General features: G+C 36.0%; 1 protein-coding gene across 2 annotated transcripts in view; it reads right to left on the reverse strand.

Annotated features, from left to right (window-relative positions):
• LOC131427173 (TNF receptor-associated factor 4) overlaps window positions 1-16,644 on the reverse strand; it is a 118,850-nt gene extending 102,206 nt beyond the window's left edge. Inside the window, exons 1-2 of one of the 2 annotated variants that reach the window (XM_058590140.1) lie at window positions 16,267-16,644; window positions 10,293-10,356 (exon numbers count right to left, since the gene is read on the reverse strand). In XM_058590140.1, coding sequence (XP_058446123.1) covers window positions 10,293-10,356; window positions 16,267-16,334 — 132 coding nt within the window. In that variant the 5' untranslated portion in view covers window positions 16,335-16,644. Of the gene's footprint in view, window positions 1-10,292; window positions 10,360-16,266 lie in introns of both variants that reach the window. The other variant, XM_058590139.1, reaches the window with a different exon arrangement.
• Between the last annotated feature and the right edge of the window lie 530 nt (window positions 16,645-17,174).

Here is a 17,174-nt window from a genome sequence, read left to right on the forward strand (position 1 = left end):
AACTTCTTTAAAACCAAATCAGTCGTTATGAAATTTCCACCACTGAAAGAGGAAACATTTCAAACAAACTTCTGCCGAAACATTCTAGATCCGGCAACTAGGAGCGTATATTAAACAACGTGTTCAGATATTAAACGACGCAAGCTTTACAAGCCTTACCTTTCTGATTTGCTTAGTAACCGTATTCTATGAAACGCTAATTAGACTCTTTTTTCATGGAGTATGCTTGAAGAACCACCTTTCATAGGAACAGTATAAGTTGTGCGTCCTACTAAACGTAAACAAGTTGTACCTTCTTTTAAAATGTATGTTCCAAATCAATCTATGTCACTTCAGGTGTTCACCAGGGCTCACTTTCTAACACTCGTTGAACGCCGCAAAGTTGCAATTTAAAAACGACATTATTTCTCGAACGAACACAATATAAGTCATTACTATCACAACTAAAAGTTTATGCTCCTAGTCGCCTTTTCAAAAACAGTCAATTATTCTTGGAAAAAACAATAAGACAAATTAAGCTGAAAAATAAAATAATTAAATCATGCTCTAGTAAAATGCAAACTACAAGTGATCGACTTCACTATGTCCAGATAAATAAAAGAAAAACGAAACTTAATAGTAGAAATAATGAATAGTATAATAGTGAATATTCTGAATTTATTGTATGTAATCTACTTTTGTTTAACGAAACAATCAATTATCAAATATATCAATACGTCACTTCTCTGTGTTTTGAAAAATTTCATGCAGGTTGTGTAATATAAACAGCATTTGACGTATTGAGTTGTAATAATTGTTTCATATGTCGAAATAAAATTCCATGCACATTTTGCCGGAAAAAAAAACAACAATTTGACAATGTGTTATCTCGTGACAATATTAGATTAGAGTTTAGCTCAGCTGTATGTTCCGGGGTATCAAGTTTCCATATTTTATAATTCTCTCAACATAATTATTGATTTCCATTCAGTTCTATCCACGTGTCATGCCAACACTAATCCAAACCTTACTACTAGCAGCCAAACAACCGACCACGGCGCGGCAGCAGGAATGATTGAATGTTATATGAATAAAATTATTTTCATTCGCCATTCGCGAGTCAGCCAACCTGAACCTGAAGGTTCAAATCGACTTCCAGAGTTTATTACAATACCGCCGAGTGTATGGGGTAGGCATGTTATGTTCCAGCTGGCCGAATCTTAGCGCACATAAACATATTCCTCATTATACGTATGCGTAAGAAAGCAGGGGGAAGTACGAGTTATTAAACCGTTTGAGTTGTTTATGGTATATGCGGTAGCACTTCTTTTGAATGCACCCGAAGAATTGTTTCCCAGAAATAAATTCGTATAACATGCATCATTCAAGACTAATGCGCTGCTACTCTGCGTGGGTTGACATCAAACAGCAATTGGCTTTCAAAGAAAAGCCTATTTTTGTGTTGGTTGAATGTTTCTCTCAGTGCTACTTGAACAAAAACAACGTCGGAGCCGCTTGTTCCACAAGACGATCATGTTCCATAACGCACGCATTTTCGCTTCGCTTGGTTCTTCTGGATTAGTCAGGTGCTAGGTTGCAAAAAAATGTTCTTTTGTTTGCTGATGGATAAGGTACTTCGTTTCCGACTTCAACGTAAGTGTACAGTAAGTCCATTGCAGTGCATTCTTACCGCTACACGGTCTGCTACTCCCGGAAAATTACCATTACTATCGACCGGATCTCCCCTCGTTACGATTCCACCTCTTATGAAACTTGATTTGCCTAACGTAAAGTGATAAATTAAACATAAGTTCCAAGCCAACCCCGACGGTATCATGCTTTATGATTCAATAGTCACCAAAATTCTCCCTTCGTCACCTTTTCGAACAGCGGATGCTGCAAGGGTTGAAATCTATCCCCCTACTTCACTGCTGCACTATCGAAGTCGATTTATTGCAAACCAAAGTGATGAGGGTCGAACAGATGGTTATTTTGCGGTCCGAATGAACACGTGCACAATTTATTCATGCTGGGATGAAGTTAAGTTGAGACTCACATTGGCAAATTGTCGCATGAAATTCGGGAATGTCATATATTTCGTATTTTCTTCTATTCCAAACTATAGACTCTTCCTAAATTTTGAAAATGGCCCGCACACATTTCGGTGGTGTTCAAAAATTGTAATCTAATATATATAACTTAGAATTTTAAAAACTTTGCATTGTTATTTTAATAACTAAACTGCTCTTGACGAATGTTGAATCCAGCAGAAACTTTTGAGTATCGCGCCCTCTCTGATTATTTTATATTTGACTTTGGCGGTATTTTTTCCTAGGGATTGAAAAGCATTAAATCCCAAACAAAACTCTTTCCGCACGTGTCTAAACACTTTTATTTATACGATGACAGAACACCCGTGCACCTTTACTGTATTTTTGTTGGTAAACAGTCCGGTATAGCAAGCTGCCCGCACCGCTATCATTTTTCTAAAATTAAAACTAATAATCCTAATGCAACTGCCACCGCCGTCACTTGGATCAAATTTCATCCGAATCTGTTTGCACGGTAATGCCACCTTCGGACACGTATTACTTCGTACGTTCAATCTCCGTACGAACGAAAAAGATAAACATGCAGGGGACATCGGCAGATCTATTTGAAACCGTTGTCATCCACGAGGATGATTTATATTTCGTAACAAATCCGACAACACGCCCCTCGGTCAGACTTACGAGAAAATGAATATCTAGGTATCGTCCTAGAAGGAAAAATCAGTTACCAAAAATAAACAGAACGATCCTATTTCCAAACGTTGCTTCAAACAAACCAAAATGTGTAACACCGGGCCTTTCGTTTTATTTTCGGCAGTCGCTTTGAGCACTTAAGGAATAGAAAGCATAACCCAAAAACCGAAAAGGAAGTCGTCATCAATTATAACATTATCTAGCTGCTCAACGCACTGGCGGGCTCGAAATAGTTGCTCGGTAATTTGAAAGAAACAAATCAGCAGAAGCATCGGTGTCTCAAGTGCAATGTAAGAAAGCGTCATGACCGTGTGGCAGTGTTCCAAGATGACCGTTATTTTTTTTTGTTATTCCGTTAAGTGAGAAATCATTCATATATTCAAACACGAAATTCTAGATTTTCAACTATGAGCGATAACTTATTAGTCATTAGTTTGAACAGAAAAGATCTTACCCATTTTTTTAAAACTTTGAAAAATTTACACTCAGGCAAAATATAAGTAAATTTTTGATAATAATTTAGTCACAAGAATGTCGTGAACCATAAGGTTGTGTTATGGAATTTTAAATATAAAAATTTCCTAAAACAGCTTTAAGAACCCCCAAGAGGTACCAAAAACCCCTTAATGACTACAACCTGTTGGCGGTCAGAATTTGTTTCGTACTTTCGGACGTCAGGAAGGTAAGGTAAGCAAGTGACTTGTACGTAGCAAGTACTTTACGTCTGCTTAGCGGATTATTTTGATCCGTGACGTGGCATCAGCAGATCAACATAATCTGCTAATGCACTGATGAGCTGAATGCGAAACGTAACAATGAATAGCTTTAAGAATTTTTTACGAAATTAATATGAAATATGTTTTAATCCACCCAGTGGTGTAATGACGTTTTTTTGTGTCGATTATAGAAGTTTTAAAATTAAGGTCATTCGCTTCTCGTCTAGAAATCGTACCATGTGTGGGGTTGGGAATCGAGCCCCGAAGGACTGCGTGCAAGGCATCGATTTACCCATCGCGCTATATCCGTCCCCTGGTAATGCCTTTCTCAAAATCGTTAATATGACAAATTGATATAAATTCTGTTCTAAAAATTTGACCGCTACTTCCGGTATTTCTATACGAAACTCTCTGCGATAAACAAGTGATTTTTGAGATTCCAAAAGTGTTTGTTTTATGTTTTAAAAACTACATTGGTTCTCTAACACATTTGCGTAAAATCAAAAGGCTAAATATTTTCAATATCATTGTATGTAAAAGTGAACTATTGTAAATATTAAAAATGTTTTCACTACATCATTTTGTAAAACATAGCTTGTGGATAATATCAAACCACTACGTATTTTGATGCTTTCAAATGATTTTGCATGCGAAATAACAATAAATTATCGACAAAAAATAGTTAGATGATTAGTTTCAAGCTTTTTGCCTTTCTCTATAGAAAGGTATTAGAATTGCTGGAAAAACCGACTATCGAACGGAGCCTCGGAGACCCACAGTATTATATACCAATCGACACAGCTCGACAAGATCGGAAAATGTCTGTGTGTGCACTTTTAAACGCAAAATTATCTCAGAGATGGCTCAACCGATTTCAACAAACTTAAGTTTGTTTGGGTCATTGATCAACTTCGAAGATTAATTGACTGCGACTTCTGGTTCCGAATATATGATGGTATAAGTGACGTAACAGACAAAACGCGTTGTTTTTTACCACGCGAGTTTCTCAAAGAGGGATGAACCGAATTTAACAAGCTTAGGCTCGTTGGGCTATTGATCAAGTTCGAAGATCAAATGACTGCGTATTCGGGTTCCGGAGATATGATGGTATAAGTTACGTAATCGACAAAACGCGTTTTTTACCGCTCTTAGATAAGGGTGCCAATATTTTGGGTTAATCTCTAATTCCGTTAGCACCTCGAAAAACGTCCCCATGCAAAATTTGAGCTAAATCGGATAAGGGTAAGGAGTGATACCCGGCGGTTAAGGTTTGAAAATTTCTTGAAAATTCACCATAGGGGAAATCGAAAAAATTTTGTTGATGCCAAAAATAGAATAATTTCATGAACTTCGAGATTTAGTGTCATCTCAAAAATTTTTTTCGAGATGACACTAAATCTTGAACTACTCGAATCAGTCTGAATTAATTGGTATCAAAAATGAGCCCAAATCAGCGTCTTATTTAATAAAAATATTGAAAATATTTTCATGAGACTGTTTTGAAAAAAGAGAAAGGCATTATCACACTACAAGGTGGATTAAGAAGGGTTTTTGTAAATATTTTGTTTTTCAATTTATCACCAATATGTAACATTACGCTGCAGATCATGGTCAATCTAAACTGCGGCTCCGAAAAATCAACATCGATTTTGTATCTATATTTTTCATTACAAACGAAGTGGTTCGAAATTTCATATCGACAAAATTAAATATATGTTTGTAATCCTTATAACTTTTAAATTTTTAAATTCAGTAATCCCTAAATCGTAGCATTTTGCTTCTAGTTTGATCTTTATTTCTCTAATTTTGGAAAATTCTGTATATCTAGTAAGCAGGGCTTGTATTGTGAATCCTCAAACGAACGAAGCCACAAAAAAACACCCGCTGTGAACACTTTGCTTGACATAACTAAATGAGAGGCCTTTATTAGAGAGAAATTGGATGCGTGAGAGTATATGCTACTGAGCAGAAAAGTTCCCTTGCTTGGTAGATTGCCTGTGATTTCAGTCTTAGTAAACACATGACAATGCAATGAAATGAAGGGTTCATTCTCGTTAGTACTGTAAGAGAATTAAGAACGTTGCTTTACCGTGTGCTACAAGATGCAAAGCAAGGTCACACAGGCAATTTTTACGGTGTTTTTTCAGTGTAGGTTTACAGAAATCATTTTTGAACATAACATTTGTACTCCAAGACCAAATTGGATTACATTTCAAAAATATTTCAAACATTGTATATTTGTATAAATTTTGCATTCGAGTCCGTTTTCAAAACGATCAATTTTTTTCTTGGGAGTTTACACTACGTATATATCCTAGAAACACAAAAATCAATGCTGTTTCAATTAATATTCATCGAAACTAAAAGTTGTGAATCTAGTTTTCTTTCTCATAGGCATCTTCAATATGAGAACCATTCATCATATGCTAACTTCATGAAGCATACTCATCAGCTGGCGCACATCTTCATGAACTAATGAACGAACGAGGCAGCTCTCCTTGCTTGGGTTGCGCTGTGAATTTAACCTAACATACTAATGTGTGTGAATAGTACAGAAGGTGAAACTCTTTTGTTAATATTTGTTGCTTCAATTTGCAAGCCCTGCTGGTGAGGTAAAATCAAAGTTTGGTTTGAAATTCCCCATCTTCCTCTATCCCTATACCATACATCAACTAATCAAACCTATATATAACAGTTTAAACGAATTTTCGTTTCTTCCATCGTTAATTACAATTACATTTTACAAAAATTACGAGATTTTATTGAATTGCGCCGTATAAACAAGTTTTACGTGATTATACACATACAAGTTATTTGTGATTATACACATACAATAAATTAAATATAGTATTGTTAAGAAATATCTTTTTGATAAAATGACTTCGATTGAAAAAAGTGCAGAGTCTAGTCATTATTGCCTTCCAAATGAAAATTGATCTACATCGTTACATATTCCAAAGAGAACGATAAAAACAAAATTAAGTAGGGATTTCATTCGTGTGATGTCCAGACTCATGTCCAATCACTACACGTTAGATGCACACCTCCTTCGCATTGGACTCTCCGAGACTGATCATTGTACTTGTGGCGAAGATAATCGCGATATTGATTTTGTCGGTTGGACATGCGTGAAGTATCGTGATGTCAGATCTCAACTAATAAATTCTTTGCGTACCCAAAGTAGACTATCCAATGTCCCAGTTCGCGACATTCTTGCTTGTCGTGACTTTCCCTACATGAAACTTCTTTATCAATTCATTAAAACCATTGGAGTTTCAATTTATTATATCACCCTTTTAAGACTTAGTTCTGACTTCAACTGCGTTTATTAGTTAAACCAATAGCTAAACTTGAATAGAAAAGATGTACTGATACAAACAAACTCGAAATAGTTTATGAAATTATCAAAAAAACGTATAAAAATAACGGCTTATTTTATAATTTCAATAATATTCTTAAGTAGATTTAATAATAAATAACGAAATACCTAACATGGTATTTAAAATATAAGAGGAATATGTTTTATTAAATTCAAGTCGTTGTGATTATATTATAATTATAATAGGATAAGAGTTCTATTTCAAAGTTCTGCGGCGCAGAAAAACTTATGTAAACGGCTTTAAGAAATAAACGTAACACATGGATCAATAAGTCCCGAGACTAAAGCAGAGATGGCGCTCGTAGTAAACCAGTAACCACGTCTTTCTAGAGTACTAACTTTTGCTTGAAACGGGTCAAAATTTTTAGTCGATCCGACCAGAAACAGCTGAGTTATCGAGGTTGGAGTAAAGTCGTTTTGTAGTTTGTTTAAAAAATGGAAAAAACCGAGTTTCGTGTTTTGATAAAACAATGTTTTTAATGGGTAAAAACACCGTGCAAGCGAAACAATGGATTGAAAAATGTTATCCGAACTCTTGTCCATCAAAAGCAACGATTTGTCGGTGGTTCGCCGAGTTTAAACGTGGTCGTACCGACACAAATGACGCGCAACGCTCGGGTAGACCTGTGGAAGCCGTTACACCGGAAAATGTGAGTGAAGTGACAAAAATTATAATGAAAGATCGTAAAGTGAAGCTCCGTGAGATTGCTGAGATGACACAGATATCATATGGAAGTGTATTTACTATCCTTCATGAAAAATTGAGCATGAAAAAGGTTTTTTCCAAGTGGGTGCCGCGATTGCTGCAATGCACCCTGCCACAAGTCGATGAAAACAATGGCGAAATTGAACGAATTGGGCTTTGATCTGCTTCGCCACCCCCCCTACTCGCCAGATTTAGCCCCCAGTGACTACTGGCTCTTTGCTGATCTTAAAAAAATGCTCCAGGGAAAAAGATTTGGCTCAAATGAGGAGGTCATCGCTGAAACTGAAGCTTATTTTGAAGCGAAAGATAAATTTTTTTATAAACATGGTATTGAAAAATTGGAAAAAAACGTTGGAACCATTGTATCACCCTAAAAGGTGATTATGTTGATGAATAAAAAAAAAATTGCAAAAAAAATGTTTTTTCCATTGTTAGTTCGGGACTTATTGATCCATGTGTTATTTATGGGAAAAGAAGTGAACAATTAGTTTAAAACTTTAAACATCTGAGGCACTTTTACTTTCAATTCACGCAAACTTCAAAACTAATAACTAAGTTAGTTGTTACAACACAGATAACTGCTGAGAGTGTTCCTCATTTTTGATGTGTATGTTATTGCTAAGCTGCTATCATGACGAATCGGAAATGACGGTTTACAAAAAACAACAATCAATTAGCGGCACGAAAATTTTACCAATTAAATTCAGCAACATAACTAGAGGAGACTTTGATTCTGAACAATAACTAACCCGATAACTAGTATTTTTTTATTTAAAGAAAAGGAGCTAGAAGCAGAATGCTGTTCTGTCATTCTGTTAGTTCGTGGGGTATTTCGAACAACTTTGGAAAGTTGAGACAATGTTAACAAATATTGATGTGAAACGTCATAACAAAACGTTTGAAATCAATGTTCGTTCGAATTGTGTCATCTTCCGAAGTGCGCATTTTTGTCTGACCCTATGTGCGGTGCAGGGAATCTAAACCAGGTGAGTTAACCCTTCACGCTATACCCGTCCCCATTTGAAATAGTTTAGAAAAATCATACCCGACATACTCCACCGGCAATATTCTACAAAACAGCCGCCCATGAGTAAGAGAACTAAATGTCAAGAATTTTTGATTAAAAAAAAAATATTCACACTCAATGATCTCAAAGATATTAAAATGCTTGATTTTACACGAAACTTTTTGAAAATCAATATAGTTTTTTAAACACAAAAACCTCTTTCGAAATTTCACATATTAATTGATTATCACAAAATACGTTAATTATTAACAGAAGAGAAGGTAAACTAAGAGTAACTGCCATTAATTTTTGCGACTTTTCAAATGTTTAGGTGTTGTCAAATTGGGGATTATTTCTGGCAACAGTGTAAACTTGACATTGATGTTACTAAAAACGGTTTCTCGGCATCGTCACATGCTTACACTTGCAGTGAGCATTTAAAAATATCGTTAGCTTCAATCCCAAGCCTCATCTGTACAAGATGGAAAGAAGTCATTAAACCTAATCTGTATTTTCAAGTAATTACAATCGTTTGGCTGTTGGTGCCATACACATCTAGCCACTCAGCATTTCCTGTTTCCACAGATGTACCAATTACTCAGTTCGTTCTTTCGGAGGGTTGAACGGGTCGGTTAGTGCTAACGATCATTCTATGCCGGTTGTGCACGCGTCGATTACAGGGGTCTCTGGTGCACAAAAATTCATTATGTTATTCTTGATGTGCATGTCCATAATTAAACTATTTATTTATCCTAAAGCATCTGGTTTAAGTTTACAAAACTTTGTATTATCATCAATGTCCTACTGTAACCGGAAGAATTCCATCCGATGTTTGATGGAAGCAGGATTGTCGTAGCCCTTCCTGTTTGTTGCATTTTTTTTGAAAAATATAAAAAATAGAGATGAAACCCCAAAAACAAATTCCGGTCATGAGATACAGCATATCCTTTCTGGGTAAAACAGAGATGACCAAACTTCACCCCACGTGAAGCGCCAACCACAAGATCACCTCAACATTCCGAAAGTTCTGTTCAGCCCACAACAACAAATTTCGTCAGGACGTAGAGCCAGGCTTGAGACATGTGAAACGTAAAGACTTTATTAATGCACATTAAAATATTCCTCCAGAATTAAACAAAGCCCCCAGCACGTTGCTGCTAAAGAAATAACAAAAGGAGACCACAAAGTCGCTCGCTTTGCGACTTCTTGGGTTAATATCTTTTTTTTGCCTTTGTTTTTCGCTGTTTTTTATTTGTTACTGTAGCGTATTCCACTTGTGGACAATAGAAATTCCTCTCTAATTATTTCCCACGACGTTTGGGTCCGGTTTTGCGTAGGATTTACTTTGTAGCTGAATCTGCCCGACCAAACCAGACCAGCAAGCAGCTGTCTGCCGCCGCACCGTCGTGGTTTGTTTTCATTATTTTCGCTTAATTTAAATGATCATTTCGAAATGTGACTGCGGGCGCCTACCTACACACATTCCATTCAAAAGTTGTTAGGGGGAGTAAAAACGGACTGATTCCTGCTTCCGCAGAAGTTAAATTAACTAGTCGGGAGTATTGGTTCTGAGTCAAACAATAAATATAAAAAATCTAAATCCATTGTTTGACGATTTTTTTTTGCCGTTGGGTATCTCATCAGAAATTATGCTCAATATAATTATTATAACAAATTGTTCTGAATTACAATTATAATACTTTGCAAAATAATTGCTTTTACAACAGTGCCTTTCGTACTAATATTTAATTCCAGAACTCACCTTCGCGTAATCTTTTTTAGAGGTTACCAAATTTGGCACCGGTTGACTGATGATCGCGCTGTTTCTGCTAATCGCTCGCGCCATCCGGTGAAACATCGGTCGTAATGTCGTCCCACGTATAACAAAACGCCGCCGTGCCATGCAAAGCAGCCATCATTGATCCATCCCCGAGCAACATGTGTTCCCATCAGGTTCATGGTCAGTTCCAAAAGTTTCCGCATGCCGGTCAACGATGAGATTGGTGAAGGCGTTGTGCGACGAGCAGAACGGATTCCGAGAAATAAAATAACGAAAACAGAGAAAATGAAAATGTACTCTAGAGCCACCGGTAGCAATTAAAGGAAACTCAGTGTTGATATTTTAGTTTGACTAAACACCATACGGCATACAGCTGCTGTGATGGACGTAACATGTCTTATGTATTCGTATTTATTTTAAAATGTACTCTATTTGTTGAATACTCTTGGTCAGAAGCACCACGATAAACCGTCCGAAAATTAACCTGGGTAAAAATATTGAAGCAATTACGTAACCACATCATGTTACCTTAAAAAGATGATTTCTGTTGCAGTTCTGGACTTTCAAATTATTCAAAAAACTTCACTAACATGGATATTTAATAGCGATCAACCAAAGAAACCATCTCGGGTCGTTCATTCACGGTGTAAGGCACTCTGATTCGACTTATGCGAATGCTCGATTATAGGAGTAACTATAAGTTGTACAGGTTAGGGGATTGGTCATTTGGGTTAGTAGCAGAATGAGAAGGTGCGTGTTGATTTGAATGCTATAGCCCATATGAAGTTTGGAAATTCACGATAAGTCTTTCAAGTAGGTCATGTAGTTCGAATCAGTCCGTGATCGCCCTGCCATTCATTAAACATCAACTACCAATTGTAAATATTGTAAATAAACAAGATAAACAATTAACCAACTGGTTCAATGCATCGAGTAGCATTAAGAAAACGAAAAAACAACACAACATCACTTCCGAGAAGACAAAAAAACAACAATAATAACAGTAACGACGAAAAAATGTACGAAGGTGCGATTCGTGACCCAACTCATTGTTGGATGCAAATAAGAACGCTTCTTCATTAAGAAAAAAATTATTTGATTGAACTGCAAAATTCCAAAGTCATTAAATACTTTCCTTTCCTAGCTGGATATCGGCATAGAGCCATTCGATTCATCCAATTATGCACTAATAAGACCTACAAATTTTATTAAGATTCTCTATTGCGATTTGAATTTTGGAAAAAAAATGTACCGGTAATTGGACTTTGATAAAATTCACCTAATCATCTATGGGACTATCAATAGTTTATTTGTTTACAAACTACAGAAATTCATTAGTCAATATAAAGAAGTAGCTTATGAACAACATATTCTTGAAATTGACATTTTTACACTAAACACCCTACCACCGGAACCAGGGGTTTGATCCGAATGAAAATTGGGATATTCTTATGGCATCTCAAGACCTTTCAGTTGAATCTAAGATGGTTAAAATCGGTTCAGCCATCTTCGAAAAAGTCAGTGTCACTATTTATCACACACACATTCACATACAGACATTTGCTCAGTTCGTCGAGCTGGGTCGAATGGTATATGACACTCGAACCTTCGGGCCTCGGTTCAAAAGTTGGTTTTCACTGTGACTGTATACCAATGTTCTTCCTATATATCTATATGCATGTTTATAAGTAGATAAATGCTGAACATTTAAATAGAATCTAATTATTATGCACTTGAGACAAGTCTCCTGTTCAATTTGATTTATTATTTGAATGATACGTAAATTTGGATGATAGTTCAACTTTGGACGATATCATGTGAACGAGAAGTCTACTTTTTATCCTTTTCAGTTCGTCGAATACGCAAAATGTCTGTGTGAGATATGCACTACTTTTACCAATTTTTACAAACTTAGACTAAAATGAGAGGTATTATTGCCCCATAGAATTATTTAAATTTACTATGGATCTGACTTCCGGTTCCAGAATTAAAAACAAAAATGTGCTAAAAATTGCACAAAATATTTCTCCGAAGTGGTTGAACCGATTTAAACTAACTTAGGCTCAAATGGAAGACACTATTGGCCCATAGATTTTTTTTGCATTTCATATGGATCTGATTTCCGGTTTCGGAATTAAAGGGTGATAATTGAAGAAACTGCAAATTTAAGTTTTCCTTCATGGAAAAAGATGTAAAGATGATCTAATGTTTCAAAAAATAGTACATTAATTCCTCTAGTTTATAAGTTAAAGACCACACAAACTCACATCGGATATACTGGTTTCTAGAATCCGGTTCCGAAAGTACCGGAAATAGTGGTCAAAAACTTCAAAATGTAACTAACTAACTAAGCTTCGCGACGACTCAATCAATTTTCTCAAGCTGAAAGGGCTTACGGTCCTTCATAAATCTCCTGACTTTGATCTGGATCTGACTTCCGGTTCCGGAGCTACAGGGTAATGAGTGTTTGAAATTCCATGATGTCGTGTAGTGCGACGATGTAAACAAAAGAAAAAAAAAGTTTAAGTTATTGACCATATGAATCGATGTCGGCTATTCCTGTACTGGAATTAATGGGCATACGGTGTGTCGATGCATAAAAGGAAACATACTTCTAACTTTTAAAAATATATATTATACAATTGAAAAAAAAAATACTTCTAACTTTGGCTCAAAACATCCAATTTGTAGGTCATATTAGTTGCTGACCATACGAACCGACTTCGAATATACCGGTCCCTGGTCGCTGGAAATTGCAGCCTAAAACTCCAAAACACAACACACTCACTTTTTTCCGCGACGACACAATCGATTTTCACAAAATTAAAGGTAATCCGAAATTATAGGAAGAAGTGTGTTTAAAATTTCAAACCGTCATTTAGACCGATGCTGCAAAAAACTGGAAAAAATCGAAAATATTTCGTCTTTCCTAGTTTATGCCCGAGCAAACTTTCCTATTTCTATTCAATGACCAGTTTTTTCAAGAGTACCACAGTAATATTACTGAGAATTCAAGTCACACGAGAAAGGCATTATCACACCACTAGGTGAATTAGAACAGGGTTTTAAAATTAGTTTCGGTAGATGTCCGCCATTTTGAATATTTTTTTAATTGTAAAAAATGTTTTTGTTATCCTCCAATGTACATCTAAACAGGCTCCAAAAGAAATGTTCTGTAAAACATAGATGATGAAGCATTTTTCCTACCATTTCAAAGAGGGCCCCCTATAAGTGTATTTAATACCGTCTCAATGTTGGTCTAATTCACAAATTTCTATTTAATTGATACAATGTTTAGCAGATAAATGATCAATTTGTTGATTTGTTTTTATAAGAACTGTTTATAACGTTATTTGTATTATTCATAGATGGTGAGAGTGAGTTACAAAAAATATATCTCACCCTTATAGAAATCAAATTATGAATATACTACAAAATTGTTCTAAATCTGTTTGGGTGTAAATATAAAATAGTAGCCAATGTTTAATGCCAATACCTAGATATCAGATTGTTGTAGCTGACCTCTATCAAATTTCAGAACAGGTGTTTTATACCGGAATAGATAAATTCAAAGTCGAATTCGCATAAAATTTCTTCATTTGGCAGGTTATCTGTACATGTGGACAGCGATGTCAATTTTTTGTCATACTAGAAACCATCAATGGTGAAATCTAGAAACTGAATAACTCTGTAAATCATATTTACCGTTTTGAGAACAACACAATGCAAAACCATTTCTTCGACCTCAAAACAATCCGACGTTTATTTCAGAAGTTATTTGTCTAGCACTACTGCTTCTAGAGTTTGTAATATGCGCATTATTATCGTCTCCACACAGAGAAAAATTATGAATTTTACAGGTGACATAGTTCTACAAACGATAAAATTCAGAACTACTTAACTTTACCAATGACGCAATATTCCATTCGTACAGAATTTTACGGGCTCCAAATATAATTTGCACTTGGCTAGCAAGTACGACTGAATGAATTTATATGCACCTTTTACCAGCCTAGCAGATATGTGCTTCTATGGTTCAGTCGATTAAACGCCATGCTTTATGATCTAATGTTTCTCGGTTCAAGTCATGCAGTTGCTATAGATCTGTTGTTTTTTATTTCATTCAATTTCAAGTCATGTATTTTTCAAGTCACACAATTTTATATATTCTTGAATTTTGCGTGAAATACGACGTTTCATTTGTGTGCATCTTATAAGATGTAAAATCACAAGAATTTTTCGAACTGTGCTCGTCCAAGGTCAGTCTATATGGACTTGAAAAGCTATAAATGTCATTTGGCAAGTGAAATTGAAGCCTTGGGGATTGTAAATAATGAACGTAGAATCAAGCGTAAACAAGGTACTAGAGCTGCAACTGAACAAAACTTACAATGAAGAGATGAGTTATTGCTCATGATATGAATCATTTTACTCATAGACTCATCAGATTTTTCAAAAAAATTCTTTGAAACTTAAATAAAAACTAGAAAGTTTACAGTTATAAGTACAATTTAGAAGAATTCTTCTGTTTTTGGCATCATCGTTCTAAGTGACAGTTTGCAATTTTTAATACCCCTGTAGTTCGGAGCCGAATTAAATTCAATCGGTTTTATCTTTTTTTGAGAAATCAATTTAATTACGTTTTGGAATTTTGGACCACCATTTCCAAAAGCGGAACCAGAAATACGGGTTAGCGAAGTCAGTTCGTGAGCGCAGTAACTAGTATAACCTACAAATTGAAACAGTTTTGAGCATAAATTGAAAGAATTTTTTCCTGTTTGGCATCGTCTATCTGAATAACGGTTTGCAATATTAAACACGCTTCATTCTATAACTCCGGAACCGGAAGTCGGTAGTCCGAATACAGTTCAATAGTAACCTATGGGACCACATAACTTTTCATTTGAGTCTACCATCTCAGAGAAAATCAAGTGAGAAAATCAAGTTTTCCGTTCTTCCGGAACCGGAATAGTCGAACTCGGTTTGTGTGGCCTGTAACTAACATAACATACAAATTGAAACAGTGTTGAGCCGAATTTGGAAGATTTTTTCCGTTTTTTGCATCGTTGCTCTAAATGACTGTTTGCATTTTTGAACACACATCACTCTGTAACTCAGGAACCGGACGTCGGATCTGAATGAAATTCAATAAAAGTAAAAGTCGGTGCGGCCATCTCTGAGAAAAATCAGTGATATTATTTGACACACACGCTTAGATATTGTCAATTTTCACTAGTCGAGAGTGATTGCATTACTTTTCGACATTAGGAAGGCAAAAATAATATCGATGTTTCCAACAACAACAAAAGTAACATCAACGTGAATCCAGTGAATGATGACGCGATTAGTGAACAAATAACCCACAATTCTTGTTGAATGCTAATGAATATAAAAGAGTCAATGAGATCAAGTAACAAAGGAAAATATCAGTGTTTATTTTTACATGAAATTTTGCATGAATTCAACCATAAGGATTCTGAGCCCTTTTGGATTAAATAAGTGCAAAAATAAAATATGTCTGTTGAATGGAATACAAAAAGCTAGCCGAAGTAAAGAAATTTTTTTTCTATGCAATCTCAACCCGCCATGGTATTTATAGTATACCCTGAAATCCAGTTTTGATCCTTTGCTTTTCACATTATTTCACAAATTTCTAATACCCGAACTGCATCCGAAAATATCAGTCCTATCAATCGAACAGCAAAAACACTGAAAGTAGCAATACAACCATTAGTGATGATAAAATTAGAGGAAGATTTCTAAATCTAAGATTATCAAGCGATAATTCACTCAAATTTCAAATACAAAGTGATCTTTGAGCACTATTCTAAATCGAAGTATCAATCCTATTTTTATTCTTTTGTGTGGATGTTAAGCTGACCAAAACCGATAAGTCAACTGTGATCATTAACAAGCAAGAAAACGACTTCATCACAAGGCCTACTATAATACTCACCCGATTGTGTAGGTCGAAAAGCCATTTGAAACTCCCTCGCCGCTACCAGCATCATTAAATTCCATCATTATGATATCAAATACACCGATTAGTAAAAGATCGTTTGCTATCGTTTTGTTGTCATGTAGTTACATAAATATAGATTCTTCTCGTCACTCTTGGAAATGTAAAACTAACGTTATTGACACTGGCAACACACAAATCAATCACGAGAAAAGCCCTTTTCACAGTTAAATAACTCAAATAACGTCAGTCTGCAGCCGATCACTGTAGTATAAACATTAAACAACACAAAACAACAATGTCGCCCACATTCAGAATCGAGCTCGGAGAGGTTGCCACATCAATCCGGTGAGAAGTGCTAATAAAAACTGCTGCGGTTGCATAAACTCCCGGAGGTTGATACTCATTCTCGGACCGACCAAACAACCGACCGACCGACACACTCCGCCTATGGTAGAGAGTTCAATGGTTCATATCTCATTCAAGAAACTGTTTATTATTATGGTACCGGTGCAGTGCAACATAGGAATGGTTTTAAAACACCATCAACATCACCACCACACGACAGACCATCAGGTTGCGTGTTCATCATCTGAGGAGAGACCATGTCATCTGGCACCAGGCACCACAACTCACCACACCGTGCAATGCAATGCAGATGCATTCAATTCAAACCGAGGCTCTGAGACACGACGCATCAAGAAACTGTCCTCTGTGTATGTCTTGGTTGGTTGGTTGGTTGGTTGGTTGGCTGGCTGGCTGGTTGTTGATTGTCGCAGGTTCCCAAGCCTAACTGCATACACTGTAAACGGGATGAAAGTAACGCAATCATAATGACAGCCGGTATGACAGGCCTCATTCTGATGGATACCTGTACTTTTTGCTACTAATTGTGGTTCAGAAAC

The sequence above is a fragment of the Malaya genurostris genome, chromosome 2 (genome assembly GCF_030247185.1).
Source record: "Malaya genurostris strain Urasoe2022 chromosome 2, Malgen_1.1, whole genome shotgun sequence".
In the NCBI taxonomy this organism is placed as follows: Eukaryota; Metazoa; Arthropoda; class Insecta; order Diptera; family Culicidae; genus Malaya; species Malaya genurostris.